Below are 24,422 nucleotides of genomic sequence, written 5' to 3' on the forward strand. Positions count from 1 at the left end.
AAAGAAGGGCAGTGCCAAAGAATACTCAAACTACTGCACAATTGCACCCATCTCACACGCTAGCAAAGTAATGCTCAAAACTCTCCAAGTCAGGCTTCAATGGTACATGAACCGTGAACTTCCAGATGTTCAAACTGGATTTAGAAAAGGCAGAGGAACCAGAGTCAAATAGCCAACATCATTGGATGATTGAAAAAGTGAGATTTCCAGAAAAACATGTATTTCTGCTTTATTGACTATGCCAAAGCCTTTGACTGTGTGGATCACAACAAACTGTGGAAACTTCTTGAAGAGATGGGAATACCAGACCACCTGACCTGCCTCCTGAGAAATCTGTATGCAAGTGAAGATGCAACAGATAGAACTGGACGTGGAACAACAGACTGGTTCCAAATCGGTAAAGGAGTACGTCAAGGCTGTATATATTTAACTTACATGCGGATTACTTCATGAGAAATGCCGGGCTGGATGAAGCACTACCTGGAACGAAGACTGCCTGGAGAAATATCAATAACCTCAGATGTGCAGATGACACCACCTTTATTGCAGAAAGGGAAGATGAACTAAAGAGACTCTTGATGAAAGTGAAAGAGGAGAGTGAAAAAGCTGGCTTAAAACTCAACATTGAGAAAACTAATATCACGAACTGATCCCATCACTTCATTGCAAATAGATGGGGAAACAATGGAAACTGAGAGATTTTATTTTTGGGGGCTCCAGAATCACTGCAGATGGTGACTGCAGCCATGAAATTAAAAGACGCTTACTCCTTGGAAGAAAAGTTATGACCAACCTATATAGCATATTAAAAAGCAGAGATGTTTGTCAACAAAGGTTCATCTAGTCAAAGCTATGGTTTTTCCAGTAGTCAGGTATGCATGTGAGAGTTGGACTGTAAAGAAAGCTGAGTGCTGAAGAATTGATGCTTTTGAACTGTGGTGTTGGAGAAGACTTGAGAGTCCCTTGGACTGCAAGGAGATCCAACCAGTCCATCCTAAAGGAAATCAGTCCTACATATTCATTGGAAGGACTGATGGTAAAGCTGAAACTCCAGTATCTGAAGCAAAGAATTGATTCATTTGAAAAACCCTGATGCTGGGAAAGGTTGAAAGTAGGAAGAGAAGGGGACAACAGAGAATGAGATGATTGGATGGCATCACCGACTCAATGGACATGAGTTTGAATAAACTCCGGGAGTTGGTGATGGACAGGGAGGCCTCGCGTGCTGCATTCCAATGGGTCGCAAAGAGTCAGACACGACTGAACTGAACTGAACTGACTCTGTGCCCAACAACAACATTGTGTATCATGGGAAGGAGGGAGATGGAACATTGAGATGATAAACTTCACATGAAAAGCAATATAATATTTGAAGAAATTAAAAGATGGATAAATAAAACTAGAATCATATAGAATGCTCTGAATGCTGCTAAATCATTTTTACTTGATTAAGGAGCAAATAGATTTCAACAGTGGTACAAATGTGAAGAATTATTATGGCATTGATATATCAAGTGGATGTAAGAAATGAGATAATGGCAGCTAGAAGCCCCAGAAGGCGGGCATTATAGTAATCTAGGCATGAGCAGGAGAATGGAGAAGAGACAGATCCAGGAAAAAAAAAAGTTAGTTCCGTAGTGTTTAGACATTTTTACTAAAGTAATGACTACTGTTAATTTGCTAAGTATTATGTACTGAGACTTTGGCATATCTTTGACATAATGATCTGAATGCTTTCTAGATAATCGAATTTTCTCTAAACTTTAGTAATGCTTAAATTAAACTTCTGTTTGACAAGTTAGATAATCTTGAGATTATAGTTTAATGGAGCAAATTCTTGTTTTTCTTATGAAAAGGATTTACATTAAAAAAGTACAGAAATTTCCTGACTATAGAGTTCCTACAGACCCCAAAATTGACAGGAAGATAATCCGAATGGAGCAGGAGAAAGCCTTTAATTTGCTAAAAAAGAACTTGGTAGACGCTGGTGGTGTTCTTAGGTATGACGTTTACATTGTTCTTGTATTTACAAGTTACTTTGTTCCTTTTACAAGAATTCTGTCTGTAAGAGAAATTATATTATGTTTTCCAATTATTCCATTAAGAAATGGTTTCTATAAGGTAGATGTTGTATTAGTAGCTCCCTAGGTATTAAACTGATTTGCCATGTATAAGCCATTGAGTTTATCAACCACATGTGGATAATTTTGACCAAAGAATTCTGTATACCACATGGAAGTTTTTTCCCAACATGATAAACTCCTATTTGGAAACATGTTTTATTATATATTTAGTACTTTCTTGCAACCTGATTTACTATAGCCTACCAGGCTTCTCTGTTCATGGCATTTCCCAGGCAATAATAGTGGAGTGGGTTCCTTCTCTAGTGGCTATTTTTGACCCAGGGATCAAACCCACATCTCCTGCGTTGGCAGGTGGATTCTTTACCACTGAAGTACTTGGGAAGCACTTAATATGATATTATTATATATAATTTTTCAAAAAAATTATACCTTCTCTTGATGAGTATTAACATAAGTATATAATTCTTGCCTTTTCTAGTAATATAGTTTTAAATATTTTCTCTCATTAGGTGGTATGTACAGTTACCTACGCAGCAAGCTCATCAGTATCATGAATTAGAGACTCCCTGCCTCCCTTTGTCATCTTCCTCCTTTCCCATATCTTCTCTTGAAGAAGAGGAAGCTGCAATTAGAGATGAGAATTGTTCATTGCCCTCACGTCTACATCCTCAAGTAGCACATAAAATTCAAGAATTAGTATCACAGGGAATAGAACAAGTGTATGCAGTTAGAAAACAGCTAAGGTACAGTAGAAACAAATTGTTCTTTTATGTTTTTCATTTTTGTTTGCTGGTTTAAATAATACACTTAACATTATAGACATATTCCAGGATATATGCTATCAATATATAGGGAATATAGTTTATTAACGTATTAAAATAATATTATTTATGTGTTGATCACTTTTAGCAGATGCTTTGCAAGCCATGAGTAATGATTTGAATTACTCATTTGAGATATTCTATGTTCAGATTTGGCAAATTAGACTATTTTAAAATGATATATATATTGAATTATATACTAAATACCTTTATAGAAAGAAAATTTTTAGAAAAGACTTTAAAACATTGGCCAAGATATTTGTTTTAACCCATTTGAAATGTGCAGTTAAATTTTATTGAAACAAAAGAATATGAGCAATTTTTTGTCTAATGAAATTTTATATGTAGTACTCTGTATGTGCATGCTAAGTCACTTCAGTTGTGTTCAACTCTTTGCGACCCTGTGGATTGCAGCCTGCCAGGCTCCTCTGTCCATGGGATTCTCCAGGCAAGAATACTGGAGTGGGTTGCCATGCACTCCTCCAGGGTATCTTCCCGACACAGGGATCAAACCCATGTCTCCTGTGGCTCCTGGATTGCAGGTGGATTCTTTACTGTTTAGCCACTGGGGAAGCCCCATGTAGTACTCTGGTCTAATTTTATTGGTACTCAGGATATAATAATAATAATTATTATAAATATGAGGCATTTACTATGTGTGTGCCAAATAGTATGCTAAGTACTTTATAGGCACAAGCTCATTTATTCCTATGACTTTATAAATTTAGTGTGTTTATCCTCATTCTTCAGATGAGGAAATGGAGACTTGGGATGGTTAAAGAAATATAGCTAGAAGTAAAGTCTAGGTGTACAGCCTTGCTCTTCACCATGATTTCTGCTTCTTAACTGACCTTATTCCTGCTGGTTACTGTATAGTCGGATCTGAATGAGTATTTCCCAGGTTTATTTCTTAATTAATACATGACATCTGTTTAACAGATTTCTTAGACATTTTATGTTTATTTACATTGGGGCATTGTTAGAACAGAGCCAAAGTTTGATAAGCCATCCACTATTTTACTAAACCTAAATCTTAAGAACAAAAGTATGATACAGCTCTGCAATATGGCCTACTGAATATAATGCACAAAGCATGTGTATATTTAATTGTATTATTTCTTTTTATATATTTACTTTTTATACCATCTTGTGGCAACATTGCCTTTTATTTCTATCTTTGGTCTACTTGTAAAATTTGAGCAGATCATATTGCATATATTACCTGACTTTTGAAAGCAATGAAATATGTTTATATGTGTAAATTTGTTATAGGCCTAGTCTGTCTTAGTTACTAGCCTGGTGTATGACTTTGGGCAAATTACTTGATTTCTGTAGCCCTTAGTTCCCTCTTCTGTAAAGTCGGAATGTTGATTATACTTACCTCACAAGATTATAGGATGGGTTAAAGGAGATACTAGATGTAAAGTCAGAGAAGGCAATGGCACCCCACTCCAGTACTCTTGCCTGAAAAATCCCATGGATGGAGGAGCCTGGTAGGCTGCAGTCCATGGGGTCGCTAAGAGTCGGATATGACTGAGCCACTTCACTTTCACTTTTCACTTTCATGCATTGGAGAAGGGAATGGCAACCCACTCCAGTGTTCTTGCCTGGAGAATCCCAAGGATGGGGGAGCCTGGTAGGCTGCCCTCTATGGGGTCGCACAGAGTCGGACACAACTGAAGTGACTGAGCAGCAGCAGATATAAAGTGTTCAGGTCAGTGGCTGACAGAGTAAGCATTCAAAAACATACTATGTTTGAACTGAAAATAGTGATTTCATTAAATTCATAAAAATATCAAAGGTCATTCTAAGATATGCACGTGTTTAACCAGTGAAAATATTACCTTTCTTTTAATCTGCATGAATTCTATGACTTAACGTGTTGAAAAAGGTAGAAAAATATAAATTACTTATAAAGCTGTAAATCATACTTTACAGAATTATATGCTAAAAGAGAACCTTTTTCACTTGAACTAAATTATTAGATTGCTAGATAATGTTTTTATTCTATTTTATATTTCCACAGAAAATTTGTCGAAAGGGAACTCTTCAAACCTGATGAAGTACCTGAAAGACATAATTTATCCTTTTTTCCAACTGTAAATGATATAAGAAATCACATCCATGAGGTACAGAAATCCTTAAGAAATGGAGATAATATATATAACTCAGAGATTATTCCAGCAACGGTATGATTACAACTGTAATTTCTTATTTTATTACAGTAGTCTTTCTCAGCTAATGCGTGGTTGCTATTAGGCCATATAAATAACTGTGATGTAAGGAAAAATAGTGTTTTTCCCCAAAATGTAAACACTGAACTCTTAGGTGATGATTTAACTAAAATGTTTTTTATTACTCCCATAAAAAGAAATTTAAGTGAATTTCTAGCCGTGACTATAATAACAATAGTAATCTTCACTTAAAAATCAACATATTTTATCTCCATAAAAGTATATCTTATTTATGTGACAGATATTTATTGAGTGCATACTATGTATATCTCCACCTCTTTTTAAATATGTCAGCGAGTTTGAATAGAATAGTATATAGACTTGAATGTGATGATGTTGGTTCTTTATGCCCTCTGTGGATGTAAAGCTTACCTCATACTCTGATACTGCAGTTTCCCCCAGCAAAGTGGCCATTTCTACCTACTCTGAAGAGAGTATAAACTACCCAGAAACTGCTGATAGTAATATACACAATGGTTACCTGGAAATTACCCAGAAACTACTAACTGTAATACACACAATGATTTTGGCATTAAAATCTCAAGTAACAATATCTGCTGTCTACGTTTTTAATCTCTAGATTCAGTAACTGAATAGTTTGAGATTTTTTATTAAGCTTGAGCTACTCTTCTTTTCTATCCAAAATGCTTAGTTATTCACTATCCGAAATTCAGAAACTAAAACAGATTTGAGTACCAGTAGTCTTTGTCAAATTCTTGCTATCTGAACTTGGGAAGATAATTTATTTGAGTAGTTAAGTATACTTATGCTTTGAGAATGTGAACAAGTGAAGAAAGTAATTATAGAACACAACACATTTATACTATGATTGGGTAAGAGATGACAGTTGCATTGCTATTTTAAAATAGTTTTAGAGATAAATGCTTTGTTCTTTTTACTGAAGTAAGTGTTCCCATTTCAGCTTCAATGGACTACAGATAGTGGGAATATTCTCAGAGAGACTGTGACAGTCACACTTGCAGAAGGTAGGTTATCTTGAATAATTCAATTTCAAGATATAAAATCAATCAGTGTTAAAACTGGAAGATATTTAAGATATTATCTCATCTAATTTGTCTCATCGAAGTTATGGATAAGGAAACCATGGCCCAAAGAGGCAAGAGCAACTATGTTAGGATTTATCAAAAATATTTCTAGCTATTTCAATTTCCTATGAATATATCAGATTTTATTTTTATGATTGAAATTTTGAGGCTAATGATTATTAGCATGGTTTACTCTAAAGCTAGGCTAATTTCAATAGTAATAACTCCAAGACACCTTGATCAGGAAACTATTGTCCATTTTGTATGGTTTGCTTTTTCTCATATGTTTCTTACTCCTGTGTTCTCTCCATATTCCAGGCTTATTTCAGCCCTTTTGTTCTGTCTTCGAGAAATGTCTTTTCTCCTCTTCTGAGTGGCAAACTCCTCTCACCACTCAAATTGCAGTTTCTTTGGCCTTAGGTGCTTTCTTAACTTCATCCCCCAATGTAAATTTGGATATTCACTCTTTTTTATTTACCTCTGCATTTAACATGCTATTCTTTGTTTATGGATATATATCTTTTATTATGATTTGGGAATTGTGTTTTTTTTTTTTTTTTGTAAATGCAGGTACAAAGTTTGTTACCAGAGACATAGCACAAAAAGTGGGACAGTACACAGAGAAATGGTTAGTTTAGTTAAGATGGAGGGGCAAGGCAGAGATATACACCCAGAGAGAAAGGCTGTTCGCGTTCCCCCTAGTGAGGAGGAGCTGAGAATCATATTTTATTCAAATTAATATACCTAGTTCTTAGCATGCTGCTGCTGCTAAGTCGCTTCAGTCGTGTCCAACTCTGTGCGACCCCATAGACGGCAGCCCACCAGGCTCCCCTGTCCCTGGGATTCTCCAGGCAACAACACTGGAGTGGGTTGCCATTTCCTTCTCCAATGCATGAAAGTGAGAAGTTCTTAGCATGCTGCTACTAAGTTGCTTCAGTCGTGTCCGATTCTGTGTGACCCCATAGACAGCAGCCCACCAGGCTGCCCCGTCCCTGGGAGTCTCCAGGCAAGAACACTGGAGTGGGTTGCCATTTCCTTCTCCAATGCATGAAAGTGAAAAGTGAAAGTGAAGTCGCTCAATCGTGTCTGACTCTTAGCGACCCCATGGACTGCAGCCCACCAGGTTCCTCTGTCCATGGAATTTTCCAGGCAAGAGTACTGGAGTGGGGTGCCATTGCCTTCTCAGCATAGTGGCTTCTAAAAACTTAACACGTAAACAAATACTTTAAAATAAATTAATAATATGTAGAATACAATTTTTTTTTATTCTTTGGCTATTGACCTTTAAGAATTACTTTGCTTATAGACTAGCTTGCAAATTGTTTAGAATTATTCTTTTGTTCTGTGTATATTTAATTCAGTTATGCTGAGCATAGAAAAGTAAGTTTCTTGCTTCATTGAATTTAAATTTTAGGAAGATAAAAAGACTACAGCATATTCTAATTAATTACTATAATGAATAGTAATGGTATTACTATGAGAGAGAGTTGACAGTATTACCATGATAGAATTGTGCCAAACTATGTGGGAACAGTGATAGAGATATGTAACTTAGTCCAGAGAGTAGGGAAGGGACATTTGAGAAAGTGACTTTTATTTTTATTTTTTTAAATTAGAGGACAGTTGCTTTAAAACGGCTGTTAGTTTGTGCTGTACAGCAAAGTGTATCAACTGTGTGTATACACATATCTTCTGTTTTTTGGATTTCCTTCCCATTTAGGTCACCACAGAGCACTGAGTAAAGTTCCCTGCGCTATACAGTAGGTTATGATTAGTTATCCATTTTATATATAGTAGTAGAGTGTGTGACTTTTAAACTGAGAACTGAAGAATGAATAGGAATTTACTAATCAAAGGAATAGCATGTTCAAACGATAAGCAAGAAAGAGGATGCCATGTCCAAGGAACTTAATGCTTAAGTGGTCTTAAGTAGAGACAGTGGTTGGAGATAAAACTGAATAAGCATAATAGATTTAGGAGGCCCTTTCACCTTTCCAAATGAAAGGTGATAGTGGTGTTGTTTGCAGTTGGTGACATTTATACAAGAATTACGCACATTTAAGAGTTATCTTCAGTCTCTCAGTTTTGTCCGACTCTGCAACCCCATGGACTGCAGCATGCCAGGTCTCCCTGTCCATCACCAACTCCCAGAGTTTACAATCTCATGTCCATTGAGTCGGTGATGCCATCCAACCATCTCATCCTCTGTCGTCCACTTCTCCTCCCGCCTTCAATCTTTGCTAGCATCAGGGTCTTTTCAAATGAGTCAGCTCTTTGCATCAGGTGTGTCATCTGCATATCTAAGGTTATTGATATTTCTCCCCACAGTCTTTGTTCCAGGTTGTGCTTTAGCCAGTCCAGCATTTCTCATGAAGTACTCTGCATATAAGGTAAATAAGCAGGGTGACAATATACAGCCTTGACATGCTCCTTTCCCGATTTGGAGCCAGTCTGTTATTCCATGTCCAGTTCTAACTGTTGCATCTTGACCTGCATACAGATTTCTCAGGGGGCAGGTCAGGTGGTCTGGTATTCCCATCTCTTCAAGAATTTTCCACAGTTTGTTGTGATCCACACAGTCAAAGGCTTTGACATAGTCAATAAAGCAGAAGTAGATGTTTTTCTGAACTCTCTCGCTTTTTCAATGATCCAACGGATGTTGGCTATTTAACCTCTGGTTCCTCTGCCTTTTCTAAATCCAGCTTGAACATCTGGAACTTCGTGGTTCATGTACTGTTGAAGCCTGGCTTGGAGAATTTTGAGCATTACTTTACCAGCGTGTAAGATGAGTGCAACTGTGTGGTAATTTGAGCATTCTTTGGCATTGCTTTTCTTTGGGATTGGAATGAAAACTGACCTTTTCCAGTCCTGCTGAGTTTTCCAAATTTGCTGGCATGTTGAGTGCAGCATTTTCACAGCATCATCTTTTAGGATTTGAAATAGCTCAACTGTAATTCTATCACCTCCACTAGCTTTGTTCCTAGTAATGTTTCCTAATGCCGACTTGACTTCATATTCCAGGATGTCTGGCTCGAGGTGAGTGATCACACCATCATGACTATCTGGGTCGTGAAAATCTTTTTTCTATAGTTCTTCTGTATATTCTTGCCACCTCTTCTTAGTATCTTCTGCTTCTATTAGGTCCATACTATTTCTGTCCTTTATTGTGACCATCTTTGCATGAAAAGTTCCTTTGGTATCTCTCTTTTTTTTTTTGAAGAGATCCCTAGTCTTTCCCATTCTATTGTTTTCCTCTATTTCTTTGCACCGATTGCTGAGGAAGGCTTTCTTATCTCTCCTTGCTATTCTGTGGAACTCTGCATTCAAATGGGTGCATATCTCCTTTTGTCCTTTACCTTTTGCTTCTCTTCTTTTCTCAGCAATTTGTAAGGCCTCGTGAGACAACCATTTCACCTTTTTGCATTTCTTTTTCTTGGGGATGGTCTTGATCACTGACTCCTTCCTGTACAATGTCATGAACCTCTGTCCATGGTTCTTCAGGGACTCTATCAGATCTAATCCCTGTAATCTATTTGTCACTTCCACTATATAATATTAAGGGATTTGATTTAGGTCATACCTGAATGGTCTAGTGGTTTTCCCTACTTTCTTCAACTTAAGTCTCAATTTGGCAATAAGGAGTTCATGATCTGAGCCACAGTCAGCTCCCAGTCTTGTTTTTGCTGACTGTATGGAACTTCTCCATCTTTGGCTGCAAAGAATATAATCAATCTGATTTCGATGTTGACCATCTGATGATGTCCATGTATAGAGTCTTCTCTTCTGTTGTTGGAAGAGGCTGTTTGCTATGACCAGTGCATTCTCTTGGAAGAACTCTATTAGTCTTTGCCCTGCTTCATTCTGTACTCCAAGGCCAAATTTGCCTGTTACTCCAGGTGTTTCTTGACTTCCTACTTTTGCATTGAGCACAGTCAGCTCCCAGTCTTATTTTTGCTGACTCTACAGAGAGCTTCTCCATCTTTGGGGCACTGAGTGCATGGGACCTTTTGAAGGAGATTGCCATTTTCTTCATTACCTCTACCATAGTTTGGACTCAGGTCAAATAACAAGGAGAGAACACAGCCCTGCCCTTCAACAGAAAATTGTATTAAAGATTTACTGAGCATGGCCCTGCCCATCAGAACAAGACCCAGTTTCCTCCTCAGTCAGTCTCTCTAATCAGGAGGATTCCATAAACCTCTTATCCTTCTCCATCAGAAGGCAGACAGACTGAAAACCACAATCACAGAAAACTAACCAATCTGATCACATGGACCACAGCCTTATCTAACTCAATGAAACTATGAGCCATGCCATGTAGGGCCACCCAAGAGCTTCAGGGTCATGGTGGAGAGTTCTGACAAAATGTGATCTACTGGAGAAGGGAATGGCAAACCACTTTAGTATTCTTGCCTTGAGAACTCCATGAACAGAATGAAAAGGCAAAAAGATAGGACACTGAAAGATGAACTCCCCAGGTCAGTAGGTGCCCAATATGCTACTGGAGGAGAGTGGAGAAATGACTCCAGAAAGACAGAAGAGATGGAGCCAAAGCAAAAACAACACCCAGTTGTGGATGTGATTGGTAATGGAAGTAATGTTTGATGCTGTGAAGAACAGTATTGCATAGGAACCTAGAATGTTAGGTCCGTGAATCAAGGCAAATTAGAAGTGGTCAAACAGGAGATGGCAAGAGTGAACATCGGCATTTTAGGAATCAGCAAACTCAAATCGACTGGAATGGGTGAATTTAACTCAGATGACCATTATGTCTACTACCATGGGCAAGAATCCCTTAGAAGAAATGGAATAGCCATCATAGTCAACAAAAGAGTCCAAAATGCAGTTCTTGGATGCAATCTCAAAAATAACAGAATGATCTCTGTTCATTTCCAAGGCAAACCATTCAATATCACAGTAATCCAATTCTATGCCCTGACCAATAATGCTGAAGAAGCTGAAGTTGAACAGTTCTATTAAGACCTCCAAGACCTGCTAGAATACCCAAAAATGATGTCCTTTTCATTATGGGGACTGGAATGCAAAAATAGGTAGTCAAGAAATACCTGGTGTAACAGGCAAATTTGACCCTGGAGTATAGAATGAAGTAGGACAAAGGCTAACAGAGTTTTGCCAGGGAATGTACTGATCATAGCAAACACTCTGTTCCAACAACACAAGAGAAGACTCTACACATGATCATCACCAGAGTAATCTTAGAAACTGGTTCTTGTTTGAATAGTGTGAGAGGTAAAGGAGTGGGAGTGATCTGGGATGACTCTTGGGTTTCTTCCATGAACAGCTCATTGATCGTGGCATTTACCGAGCTCAGCAACACTGGCATAAGAGTAGAATATTGGTAGCAGAGGAGAGAAGATCCTGAGATCAAGTTTGCAGAAGCATGAGTACCAGAGTCATTTCAGTGAGGTGGACTGGGAGGAAGCCATATTGGAATGAGTTAAGAGTGAATGGGAAATGATTGAAGAAGTGTAGATAGTGTGGACAACTTTTTCAAAAAGTTTGCTATGGTACAGGGTTGAAGGAAAGTATGTTAGGAAGGGAGAGACCTGAAGAGGTAGGTAAAGAGGAAGGTATTTGCTAGCTTTGGTGATGGATAGTTCATAGCTTCTCTTTTCTCTTCAAGTGAGAGTACATCCAGTCCCATCACTTCATAGCAAATAGATGGGGAAACAGTGAGAGACTTTATTTTTTGGGGCTCCAAAATCACTGTAGATAGTGACTGCAGCCATGAAATTAACAGACACTTGCTCCTTGGAAGAAAAGCTATGACAAACCTAGACAGTGTATTAAAAAGCAGAGACTTTACTTTGCCAACAAAGGTCCATATAGTCAAAGCTATGGTTTTCCAGTAGTCATGTATGGATGTGAGTTCAACCATAAAGAAGGCTAAGCACCAAAGAATTGATGCTTTTGAACTGTGGTTCAAAAAAGTTGGAGAAGACTCTTGAGAGTCCCTTGGACAGCTAGGAGATCAGTCAATCCTAAAGAAAATCAGTCCTGAATATTCATTGGAAGGACTGATGCTGAAGCTGAAGCTCCAATACTTTGGCTATCTGATGTGAAGAGCTGACTCATTAGAGAAGACCCTGATGCTGGGAAAGATTGAAGGCAGGAGGAGAAGGGGACGACAGAGGATGAGATGGTTGGATGGTATCAGAGAAGGGAAAGGCTACCCACTCCAGTATTCTGGCCTGGAGAATTCCATGGACTGTATAGTCCATGGGGTCGCAAAGAGTCGGACACGACTGAGCATCTTTCACTTCACCTGAGAAAAATCCCTGGAAGAATAGATGTTGTGATCAGAGAATGGGATGTTTGAAATAGAGATTTTACATGTGGAATAATCTAGGGCATGCTCATAGTAGTGGGAGACTGCAGTGAATTGAGGTGGGACAGTTAGAAATGGAGAAGCCTAGAAATGTGAGAATACTGGTAATTCTCTCAGTAGTCCTTTGAGAAAAATTCTCTTATCCTGGATATACAGATGAGGAAAGTGAAGGTTAGAAACTGTTAACTGGCATGTTGGCACTTAACATGTTGCCAGAGAAAAACCAGTACTTAAATCCATCCTTGTCTGATAGTAGGGCCATTTTTTAAAATTACTCAGTTACATGGGTGCAATATACAGTATGGAAGCAATAAACAGTTGTTTTTTGTTTGGTAAGGTTTTTTTGGCTGCACCGTGTAGCATGTGGGTTCTTAGTTCCCTGACTAGGGATCGAACCTGTGCACCCTGTATTGGAAGCATAGAGCCTTAACCACTGGACCACCAGGGAAGTCCCATTAGTTATTGATAATTTGTTTTTGATTGACTTAAAGAGATGAAGATATTTGGGTTAACATACAAGAATTACATGAGGAGGACTCAAATTCCCTAAGGACGATTACCTTAAAAATTGAGACATTTAGAAAAGAAAGAAATTTTTACTCCTATTCATTTATTCCAAATTGAGTTATTGAAAGAAATTTAATACTATTATTATTGAAGACCTGCTTTATCCCCGGCATTGTCCTAGGCACTAGGGCTACCAAAGATGAATTGAGTTTCGTCTTTGTAACTGAGAAACTCAGTAGGTGCTCCATATCTGGAGAAGTGTAAGCCCAGTATTACAGCATGAAAAATGGATTAGGTTAGAACTACAGGTATAGAATCTTTCAAGGAAAAAAAAATAGTTTCTTACAACCCATCCTAGCTATGCTGAATTAAAATTACTGGAGGCTGAATCTAGGAATTTATATATTTTTAAAGTTTTCTTAGTGATTCTGATGAACTATGTGGTTTTAGAAATAGTAGACTAGATAACTAGATATAACGTCTTGCAGTCCTTTGACCTTATTTGCTATTCCATTTCTGATAGTAAAGGTTGTAATAAAGTGTAGCCATAAAAATTATTTTAATAATTTATTTTTTATATAATTTAGGTAATTCACAAGGAGAATCAGTTTGCAGCAAATTGGAAACAAATCAGACAAGGAATTCTTTGTCTCCAGAACCAGCCCAGTTGCTCTCCTCACTTTCTTCATTTCAGCCAAAAATATTCACACACCTGCAGGTAAGTATCCAATGTAATACCAAATTTGAGGCCCTTTTCTTCTTCTTCAATCTCTCTTCTTTTCTTTGGGACTTTACAGAATTGTTATGGAATTATGAACATTGGTCAGTGATGTTTTTATCATTAAATTTCTGACTTTTTTGTGTCTTAATTTAAGATGATAATTTAAACAATATGTTTTGGAAAAGTTTGAATTGATTATGCATGCAAGAAAATTTAGTAGTGCAGTTTTCCTTTGGTTTTTGTTTCTGTCCTCACTTAATATTTGTTAGTAACTATACTCTTAGCTTTTATTCTAAGTTTGGGTCAAAAGAATAATACATTCAAAGCCAACAACATACACAGTAAATTCAAACATTTGATATAACTCTTTTTGGTTCAAAAGGGTTTGCAGTTACAACCAAGATTCACTTCTGATGGATCACCAGCTCTAATATCAGTGAATAACCACCCCTCCTCCAGTCCTTCAAGACTTCTGGATTCAGTAGGAAGTGTTGTAATGAATAATAATTCTCTACTGCTTGGTCAGGCTCATTGCCTTCAAACAGATACACCTCTAACCCCAAACAGTAGTATTTCTTCTACCATGAGTAACCTTCCAGGACCAGATCAAAATCTAGTTGCAGTGGATCAGCTGGTAGAAGTTGAAGATGTTGAAGATACAGAGACTCTGGAAGGAAATGTTCATCGGATTCTATTGGGAAATGTGCAGACCATACCAATACAGATTATAGACAGCCCGCCAGTTCTTAGTAAGTTAAAATCATCTTTTTTTTTTTTTAACCTTTATGGACTATCATCAGTATTACACTACAGAAAAAAAACCATTGTTTTTTATTCAGTCAGTATATAATATATAAATAAATAAAATAAAACCAGGAGAAAAAGGAAAGTTTTGTGAGCATGAGTTTAATAGCTTGTAAACTTAATTTTTTTTCTTTATCGAGATTATTCATTCCCTAACTAACGTAGTTTTACATGGAAAATCTGTGGTGATGTGAAATCAGGAAGGTCATTTTTGTATACATGATCAAAAATTAGAAAAACTAAAAACTATTCAGTGTAAAGGTTATCATAGAAAAATTGCAACACACAAAAATGGGGTAAAGTTTGTGGATGTAAAGGTTAAAAAGGAATTTAAGTTTTAAACTTACATGTTGAGTCCCATGGAAATTGAAAGGGAATTAGGAAGACTTGAGGACTTGGGTTTAATCAAGACTTCGTTACCTTCACTTTGGAATGAACCCAGTCAACATAGTAATAAACTCTGAATTCCTACCTGATGTATGCCACAAATTGTTCTGGATTGGGCATTTTTGTGGAAAGAGATTTGCAGTTTGCTTTCAAGAAAAAAAAGTCTTCTTAGAAATTATCCTTAGAACATATATTTTCCCTCCGTGTATGAGATAGTTCCTTCCAGAAAAGAATCATTGTCTTTTAAATTTATTACTTTTAAGAAAATTTATCCAGAGGACTGTGGCAGTTGTCTCTAGGAAATTTAGTGGAAGTGATCCTTACAACTGCTCCATGAAATAGCCAGCGATGTTCCCATTCTGCAGATGGGGAGGCCAAGCTCTTGGAGGTTTACATAATTGCCTTAAAATCACATGTAGTAAGTGACAGAGAGGACATTTGAAGCCAGATCTGTCTGCCTCCAAAGCATCTTCCTGTTCCAAGATGCTTCCTTCCCTCTGTTGTGCCAGGGTATTTCTGGGAATTCTAATTTAAATTGCCTTAAAAGAGACCCTTTTTGGATCTGAACTTGCATGATCAAGTTAGATCATGATCTGAGAGACTATGTCACCTAAATATGAATTCTCAGGATTACTCAAGTCTATGCTGTATTAGTTTTCTTGATATGGCATAAGCTAAACTCTAACCCATATGTGACAATCATAGGTGTGTTCAGGGCACTTCTGACCAAGTAGAATCCCCTTAAGTTTCATTCCCTGTAGCAACTGAAAAACTGATATTTTCCTGAGAATTGGTAGAGGAAAAAAACTGATGGATTTCTGAGAAAGAGAAAGATTGTATCGTAGGTATCCTAGGTGCCAGATGTCAGTAGTGTTGCTGGTTTGCTGATTTTACATTAATTTGCCCATAAGTACTTTGAAATCAGAATGGTTGTACATTCTGAAATATTTCAGATAAGCAACACCCAGCTGTTGCAGCTAAGTCAGAGCTATCATTTAAGATGTGGCATATTTTTTTCTGAAGTACTTATGTAGTACAGTTTCTTTATGGAGAGAACATTTTTTAAAAATATATGAACGGTAACACATCAGTGATTTGTAGTACATGCTTGATGTTTGTAAAAAAGAAAAAAAAACATTTTCAAATAACGAGAGGCTTCCTCACTTTTGGGCACACAAGTATTTAAAGACAGTTAAGTTTAACTATGAGATATTCCTCATAATTTCATCAAATTATGGACTGCTTTTTGTTCAGAGTATATTTTGAAGAGAATAACTTTGCAGTTTTATTGGTTTCTTTTTTTTTTTTTTTCATCCTGAAGGAGTTTAGTGTGAATGACCATTAAGATGTCAGAAGGACTGAGTTCTCAAATACATCAATTGATTTTCTAAATTTACTTGGTTCTAGCAAAATACTGTTTTTGTGCTTTGCTTCTAAGTTCATATAATTTTTTAGATTCCAGTATTATAAATTATATTAACCATTAGGGTTTTTCTTTTATGTTTGGTTTTAAAGTTGAAGAAAATTCAGAAGGTACCATTTCTGTGAACCAAGTTAAGCAAGAACCCAAAGAACCAGCATTGTCTCTGGAAGCAAAACCAAATTTGGACTGTAAGAAATTATCTGCTACATAAATTATTGAAGCTTTTCAGAATTTACAACTCTGGTGACTTCTGATGTCATAGAAAAAGAAGGTGAATGTTATCAAAGCACAATGTTGTGATAAGTGGACTGAAGACTGGGTCAATGAGCAGCTTTAATTCAAAACTGACATTTGTTGCTAACTCCCTATTTTTACCTTAAGAGATATTTTACTCTTATTTTATATAAAATTCTTATACTTTTGATTATCTGATAAGGCCAGTATTTCAGAAGATCATCTGAACTTATCCACAGTGATATAGTCTGAACACAAATAGGTATCTAATTCATCCTTTGAAAATATCTAATTTTGGTTCTTAAAAAAGAACATCAAAAACAGTATGTGAGTATATATGTGTGTGTGTGATGATTTTTTTAAGTTTTAAAAGAACTAACTCCCTCTTTAAAGTTATGAAGAAACATTTTAAATGAATAGACAAGAGAATATCTGAAGTCTGTCTCATTTGGAAAGAAAAACAACAGATTTTGCATCATAATATTAAGCCCAACATTCACATCTGTGAAAACTATGTAGTTGCATTTTAACTTCTTCCATAACTAGAAACAACTAGTATACCAATGGTCATCTCATAGAAATTTACGTGTCATGATTAAGTACTGAGAATTTTAACTTGAGTCAAATAAGCAAGAGAAATAAATGCCTTTTGCATGGATTTATATGATATTATAGTTAAAAATACTACTTATGGATTGAAAAATGTAGAAATGGAGAGAATTCAGAAAGAATAAAAGAATTCCCTAGTGTTTCTAGATAGTCAGGGGAACTTTTTGGTATCAGCAGAAGATGTTTGTTCCTATTTTGTATTAAAGAATCAGCTCTGGTTAGAAAAGAATTTGAGTTGTACTTATTTTTCTGTGCCAGAGTTCTTAATAAATTGATGGTGTTTGAAAGAGGGTAATCATTCAAGGTAAAGATTTATAGTTTAAAATTTAGCTCATATTTAAAACTTTAAAACAACTAGTGTGTTATATTTGCTATATATGTTGAATAAGCATATTTACTTCAAATACTGAATACGTACTAATCAGTATATTCATTATAAGCTTCTCTTTTCTGGAAGGTTGGTAAATTAGAAATGTCAATTACAGCCATCAAGAAATCAACCTAAAGCCTTTCCCCCCCACCCAGAGACCTTTTGTGGGTATATTTAAATTTTCATTTCAAAAATAATAATGATTTCCAATGGATATTAGTGTTTAATACTCAAAGCATACAGCATATGAAATTTAACTTTAGTACTTTATATGAATATGAGTCTTTTTGGCTTTTCTAAGTCCAGTCTCACATTCTTAATTCACTTTGTTTCAGGTACACAACATGTATCTAAGTATAAAGCACTGTTACTTTAGAAATAGATAGAATTCTAAAATTCCTTGCTCTTTATATTTAAACCCTATTTAACATAAAATTTATTATTTATACCTCTATTTAATGCAAAGTTAATATTCAGTTACATACATGATTTTTTTTCATGATTTTTTAAAATAAGAATTGCTTTTCCTTTTCCTAAGAATCGAAAATACTTGATGTCAGCATTTATAGAGGCAGGCTGCCAAATCTGTGTTATGTGTGCATGTGTGTGAAGTCAATGCTAAGCTGAACACAACTCTTAGTTACCTCAAACCAGATTTTTCTTAGTTTGTGTGTACTTAATGGGTATAAGTCCAAATTAATTTATAGTTTAATATTGCATTGTGGGTAATATTCTTTTCATTTGATATTTCTAGTTTTTATGGAAACTTTTTTCAGTATTTCAAATAATAGATCTTTACTTTTCATTAATGACAATAGATAATTATAGTCTCTTGAGCTCTATTCCTTTGGAGACATTCCTTGCTTTTTGATGTTGAGTTGTTAAGGAGAAATGCTTGTTAAGATACAGACTCTAGTCAGTTACCTAGGAGGATGAGAGATGGTAGAGGATTCAGACTTTGGCACCTAAAAAAGAACAAAACATAGTTTAAAAACATTTCTCACTCCATTCTATGTGACTGTCTCTTCCGACATTTTTTTCATGAGAACAGAAAGTTGCAGTACATCCTCCCCAAAAGCAAAGAGAAAGAAAAAAAAGAGCACGAAGATTTAAATCCCTAATTGTATACTCTTTTGGTTTTTAGGTAGGAACTGGAACTATCAATATTTTCATGTAAGTATTTTAATGAGTAGCTCTTTAAAAATGCTTTCTAAATTAGTTTATAAAAATTCATTTGTCCTCTAAATGCATGTTCAGTTACAGTATATCAGTATTGTATTTTAAAGGTGCTTAGCATTGCTTTTTAAAAAGCATGTTTACATATTTTCAATATTCAGTTAATTTTTAAATGCACAGGGTATTAAATACAGAACATAGAGTTTTCAGTATCTGTATTTGCATTCTCCTAACAGCTCTACAGCAAAGTTTGACATATACTCTTTTGTGTCATGTGTTACAAGGTGTATATCTGTAGTAGAAAGTTGGGTGTTCAAAATAAGCAGTCAGAATTCATTATTACAACTGAGCTTGTTTCTTCATTGTGGTTATGATCCAAGCCTCCGAGTGAGCATTATATACACTACAGTGAATTATAGATAAACACAGCCATGGTGAGTCTTTCCCTCAATTTTCTATGTAAGTGGTTAACATACTTAAAAAGCTTTTATGTCTCATACAAGGTAAATGTTTCCTAAAAGTCACAAAAGTAATAGAAAATAGACTTGATGATACGGTCCTGCATTAGAGTTTCTAATCTTGAGGCCTAGCCGTGTGTGTTCCATCTTTATATCCTGTCAAAATACATACTTAATCATGTAAATATGAGAAAGATGCAGTTTAATTTTGTACCAGGTTTTTTAAAAAGTTTAAAATGTGTGTATATGTGTGTGTGTGTGTGTATATATATATATATATATAGTAATTTAATGTTTAGTGTCCTTGTTATAATTTTTTTCATTAAAAAATCTTGTGTTATTTTTTTCTTACTTGTTAGTTTTCTTTTCATACATTTCCTGGGCATAGTGGTAATTTTGTTCATCTTGAAGATGCTAAATAAACACGTTAATACCTGAAAATATTGGCTAGAGATTTATGTTCAATTTGGAACCTAAACATTTTAAAAGATAACTTCCAGTAATTCCTGTTATTATTATGTTAGGGGATATATATGTATTTAGTGCTCTCAACTTAGCCAACTATCAGCATTTTAAAACAATGCATGTAATAAGGAATAAATAGTTCTTCACCTCCCCCCCCCCCCATATTTTTGGCATTATAACATCTTCAAGTACAGTTTTATATTTTTGGAGTAATAATAAGAATATATGATTTAAAAGGGAGGGATCATTAATTTTTTTCCCTCTTGTCTTTTTTTCTTTCTTTCTTTTTTCCCCTTTATTCCACTCTGCCTGTTTTTCAGGATCATAGAGTATCTTACTGTCTCCAGAAAGGGACTGCATTGACTCTTCTCCATCAACTGATTAGGTTTTAGACATGTTAAATAATGTACTGCAGCTGCTAGGTCGCTTCAGTCGTATCCGACTCTGTGCGACCCCATAGACGGCAGCCCACCAGGCTCTCCCGTCCCTGGGATTCTCCAGGCAAGAACACTGGAGTGGGTTGCCATTTCCTTCTCCAATGCATGAAAGTGAAAAGTGAAAGTTAAGTCGCTCAATCGTGTCCGACTCCTAGCGACTCCATGGACTGCAGCCTACCAGGCCCCTCCATCCATGGGATTTTCCAGGCAAGAGTACTGGAGTGGGTTGCCATTGCCTTCTCTGAAATAATGTACTATTTTTATCTAAATATCTGTTCAGTTCAGTTCAGTCTCTCAGTCGTGTCCGACTCTTTGCGACCCCATGAATCGCAGCACGCCAGGCCTCCCTGTCCATCACCAACTCCCGGAGTTTACCCAAACTCATGTCCATTGAGTTGGTGATGCCATCCAGCCATCTCATTCTCTGTCGTCCCCTTCTCCTCCTGCCCCCAATCCCTCCCAGCATCAGAGTCTTCTCTTCGCATGAGGTGGCCAAAGTACTGGAGTTTCAGCTTCAGCATCAGCCCTTCCAATGAATATACAGGACTGATTTCCTTTATGATGGACTGGTTGGATCTCCTTGCAGTCCAATGGACTCTCAAGAGTCTTCTTCAACACCACAGTTCAAAAGCATCAATTCTTTGGTGCTCAGCTTTCTTCACAGTCCAACTCTCACATCCATACATGACCACAGGAAAAACCATAGCCTTGACTAGACAGACCTTTGTTGGCAAAGTAATGTCTCTGCTTTTGAATATGCTATCCAGGTTGGTCATAACTTTCATTCCAAGGAGTAAGCGTCTTTGAATTTCATGGCTGCAGTCACCTTCTGCAGTGATTTTGGAGCCCAGAAAAATAAAATCTCTCACTGTTTCCACTGTTTCCCCATCTATTTCCCATGAAATGATGGGACTGGATGCCATAATCATAGTTTTCTGAATGTTGAGCTTTAAGCCAACTTTTTCACTCTCCTCTTTCACTTTCATCAAGAGGCTTTTTAGTTCCTCTTCCCTTTCTGCCATAAGGGTGGTGTCATCTGCATATTTGAGGTTATTAATATCTGTAATTCTACTCAATTAACTTAGTGGTGATGACAAAACTTAGTATACTCCCGCCACATACAGGTTAGCTATATTCTGTAATGTAAATATATTATAAATTTTGATTGCTGACTGAATTTTTAAAACTTAAGGAATAAAATCAGAATTAAAAAAAAATCACATTGTTAATGGAAAATTAGTTTCTGAGAAAAATAAACTATGATTAGTATGGAAAATGTTTGAGAATGCCATATGGGTATAAGTGCAGGGGAGATGTTGCTTAATAGTGCAAACTTGCAACTAGTAGTTATATAAGTCCTGGAGATCTGATGTACTTACTGCATGGTGACTATAGTCAACAATACTATATTATATATATCAGAGTTGCTCAGAGGAGATCTTAATTATTCTCACTACAAAAAAGAAATAATAATTAGTAGACAGAGGTGTTAGCTAAAGATATAGTGGTAATCATATTGCAATATATAAATTATCAGATTAACACATTATACACCCTAAATGTTATATGTCATTTATATCTCAATTAAAGAATTTTAAAACCAAAGGACAGAGTGGGAGTCAGATACCAGCAAGAGTTTTTATTTTTTAACTATCTCTGTTGAAGTGGATAATTGACATATAATAAACTGCACACATTTAAAGTGTACAGTTAGGTCAGTTTTGATGTATATATATATATACATCTATGAAACTATCACCACAGTCAAGATAAGGAACATATCTATCACCCCAAAAAGATTTTTTGTGCCCCTTGGTAATCCATTTCCACTTCTTCCTGCCTCTACTCCTACCTACCCCACCCTGTCCCCAACAATTACTATACTTCTTTCTGTCACTAGAGATCAATTTATTACATCTACTAGTTTATAAAAATGAAATCATATAGTATGAGCCTTTTTAAAATCTGACTTTTGTCACTCAGAGTGGTTATTCTAAGGTTCGTCTGTGTCACAAGATGTATGAATAGTTCATTCCTTTTTAATGGTGAGTAGTATCCCATTGTGTAAATATGCCATAAATTGTTTATCCATCCAGCTGTTGATGGACATTTAGATTGTTTACAGTTCTTGACTGTTAGAAATAATGCTGCTATGAACATTTGTGTAAGTCTTTGTATGGACTTATGCTTTCATTTCTTTGGGTTAAATATTTATAGGAGTGGAATGGCTGGGTCATATGGTAGGTATAAATTTAACTTTTTAAGAAACTTTCAAGTGATTTTTCAAAGTGATTGTACCATTTTTACATTCCAATTTGCAGTTTATGAGAGTTCCAGATGATGTATATTGTAGGTAACACTTGGTATGAAAAGGTTAGGTATTGTTAATAGGTATGTAGTAGTTGCTCATTGGGAGAAGGCAATGGCCACCCACTCCAGTACTCTTGCCTGGGAAATCCCATGGACAGAAGAGCCTGGTAGGCTGCAGTCCATGGGGTCGTTAAGAGTCAGACACGACTGAGCGACTTCACTTTCACTTTCCACTCATGCATTGGAGAAGGAAATGGCAACCCCCTCCAGTGTTCTTGCCTGGAGAATCCCATGGACAGAGAAGCCTGGTGGGCTGCAGTCCATGGGGTCACACAGAGTCGGAGACGACTGAAGCGACGCAGCAAAGTTGCTCATTATCGTTTTAATTTTCATTTCTCTAGTGACTAATACTGTTGAGCATCTTTTCATGTTTCATTTGCCATCTGTATTTCTTCTTTCAGTGTCTGAGTCCTTCACCTGTTTTTAAATTGAATTGTTGTTTTCTTATAGAGGTTTAAAAAGTATACCCTAGATACAAGACCATTACTTGTATGAAACATGATTTAATATGTATTTTCACCTGATGTATAGTTTATGTTTTTACTCTCAGAATCTTTTGAAAGGCAGAAGTTCTTAATTTTGATATCTAATTTATCTTTTTTTTCTTTAAGGATTATATTTTCATGTTATATCTAAGAGATCTTTGCCTAACCCAAGTTTAGATTTTCTTCTATGTTTTCTTCTGAAAATTTTATAACTTTGGGCTTAAATTTAGATCCATGATTCATTTTGAGTTAATTTCTGTATATAAGTACAGGGCATAGAGTGACTCTTGAGCATTTGAGTATTGATTTGTTCCAGCGTCATTTTTTGAAAGAATTATACTTTCCCCATTGAATTGAATTTATCCCTTTGATAAAAATCCATTTTCTCTCTCTCTCTCTCTATGTATGTGTGTGTGTATATATATAGTTTATAGACTCTCTGTTCCCTTCCATTGATCTGTTGTCTGTCTCCTATCTCAGTGGTCTCAACTGAGGCAATTTTGTCTCTAGGGAACATTTGGCAAAGTTTGGAGACAACTTTAGTTGTCAAAACAAGGGAGATACCACTGGTTTCTGGTAGATAGAAGTAAGTCAGAGCTGCTGCTCAGCTTCATACAGTACATAGGACAGATTCCACAACAAAAATTGTCAGGCCTAAAATGTGAATAACACCGAGACTGAAAATCTCTGGTCTGTTTTGACACCCTGTACCACACTGTCTTGATTACTGTACCTTTATAATAAGTCTTGAAGTCAGATAGTGTAAATCCTTGAACCTTATTCTTCTTTTTAAATTTTGTATTGGCTGTTTGGCTTTTCATGTGAGTTTTAGAGTCACCTTGTCAATTTCTTAAAAAACAAGCAAACAAACAAAAAACCTGATAGAATTTTGATTGGAATTATGTAGAATATACAGCTGAGTTTGGGAGTAATTGAAATCTTAATATTGATTCTTAATTTTTCTCTGCAATGTATTAGATTTTTCAGTGTATAAATTTGACATATCTTTTGTCAGATTTATCAGTAAGACTTTATAAATGGTATTGTTTTTAATTTCAGTATCTGATTTTTGCATTAGTATGCAGATATACAGTTGATTTTTTTATATGGACTTTATATCTTGCAACCTTATTAAATTCATGTGTTCTAATAATTTTTTGGTAGAGTCTATCAGATTTTCTACATAGACAGTCTTGTTGTTTTATATCTTCCTTTCCAATCTGGATGACTTTTATTTCTTTTTCTCAACTATTACACTGGCTAGAACCTGAAGTACAGTTGTGATTGTAAGTGACTGGAGTGGACATATGTACTTTGTTTCTTATCTTTCACCATTAACTCTTTCACCATTAACCATAATTTTTGCATAAGTCCTTTATCAGATTGAGTGAGATTCTTTCCATTCTGGGCTTCCTGAGAGTTTTTATTAAGAATGGATATTT

At 36.0% G+C, this 24,422-nt stretch overlaps 1 protein-coding gene across 17 annotated transcripts in view; it reads left to right on the forward strand.

The window, feature by feature from the left end:
* Positions 1-24,422, forward strand: part of CARF (calcium responsive transcription factor) — a 66,510-nt gene that overhangs the window by 35,458 nt on the left and 6,630 nt on the right. For 12 of the 17 annotated variants that reach the window (XM_044937372.1, XM_044937367.1, XM_025278028.2 and 9 more), the window contains 7 exons: positions 1,857-2,000; positions 2,594-2,827; positions 4,932-5,094; positions 6,062-6,125; positions 13,629-13,759; positions 14,145-14,511; positions 16,469-18,762. In XM_044937372.1, coding sequence (XP_044793307.1) covers positions 1,857-2,000; positions 2,594-2,827; positions 4,932-5,094; positions 6,062-6,125; positions 13,629-13,759; positions 14,145-14,511; positions 16,469-16,587 — 1,222 coding nt within the window. In that variant the 3' untranslated portion in view covers positions 16,588-18,762. Of the gene's footprint in view, positions 1-1,856; positions 2,001-2,593; positions 2,828-4,931; positions 5,095-6,061; positions 6,126-13,628; positions 13,760-14,144; positions 14,512-16,468; positions 18,763-24,422 lie in introns of those variants that run through there. The other 5 variants (XR_006548827.1, XM_044937398.1, XM_044937388.1 and 2 more) reach the window with 5 other exon arrangements.

This window comes from Bubalus bubalis, chromosome 2 (genome assembly GCF_019923935.1).
Source record: "Bubalus bubalis isolate 160015118507 breed Murrah chromosome 2, NDDB_SH_1, whole genome shotgun sequence".
NCBI classification, from domain to species: Eukaryota; Metazoa; Chordata; class Mammalia; order Artiodactyla; family Bovidae; genus Bubalus; species Bubalus bubalis.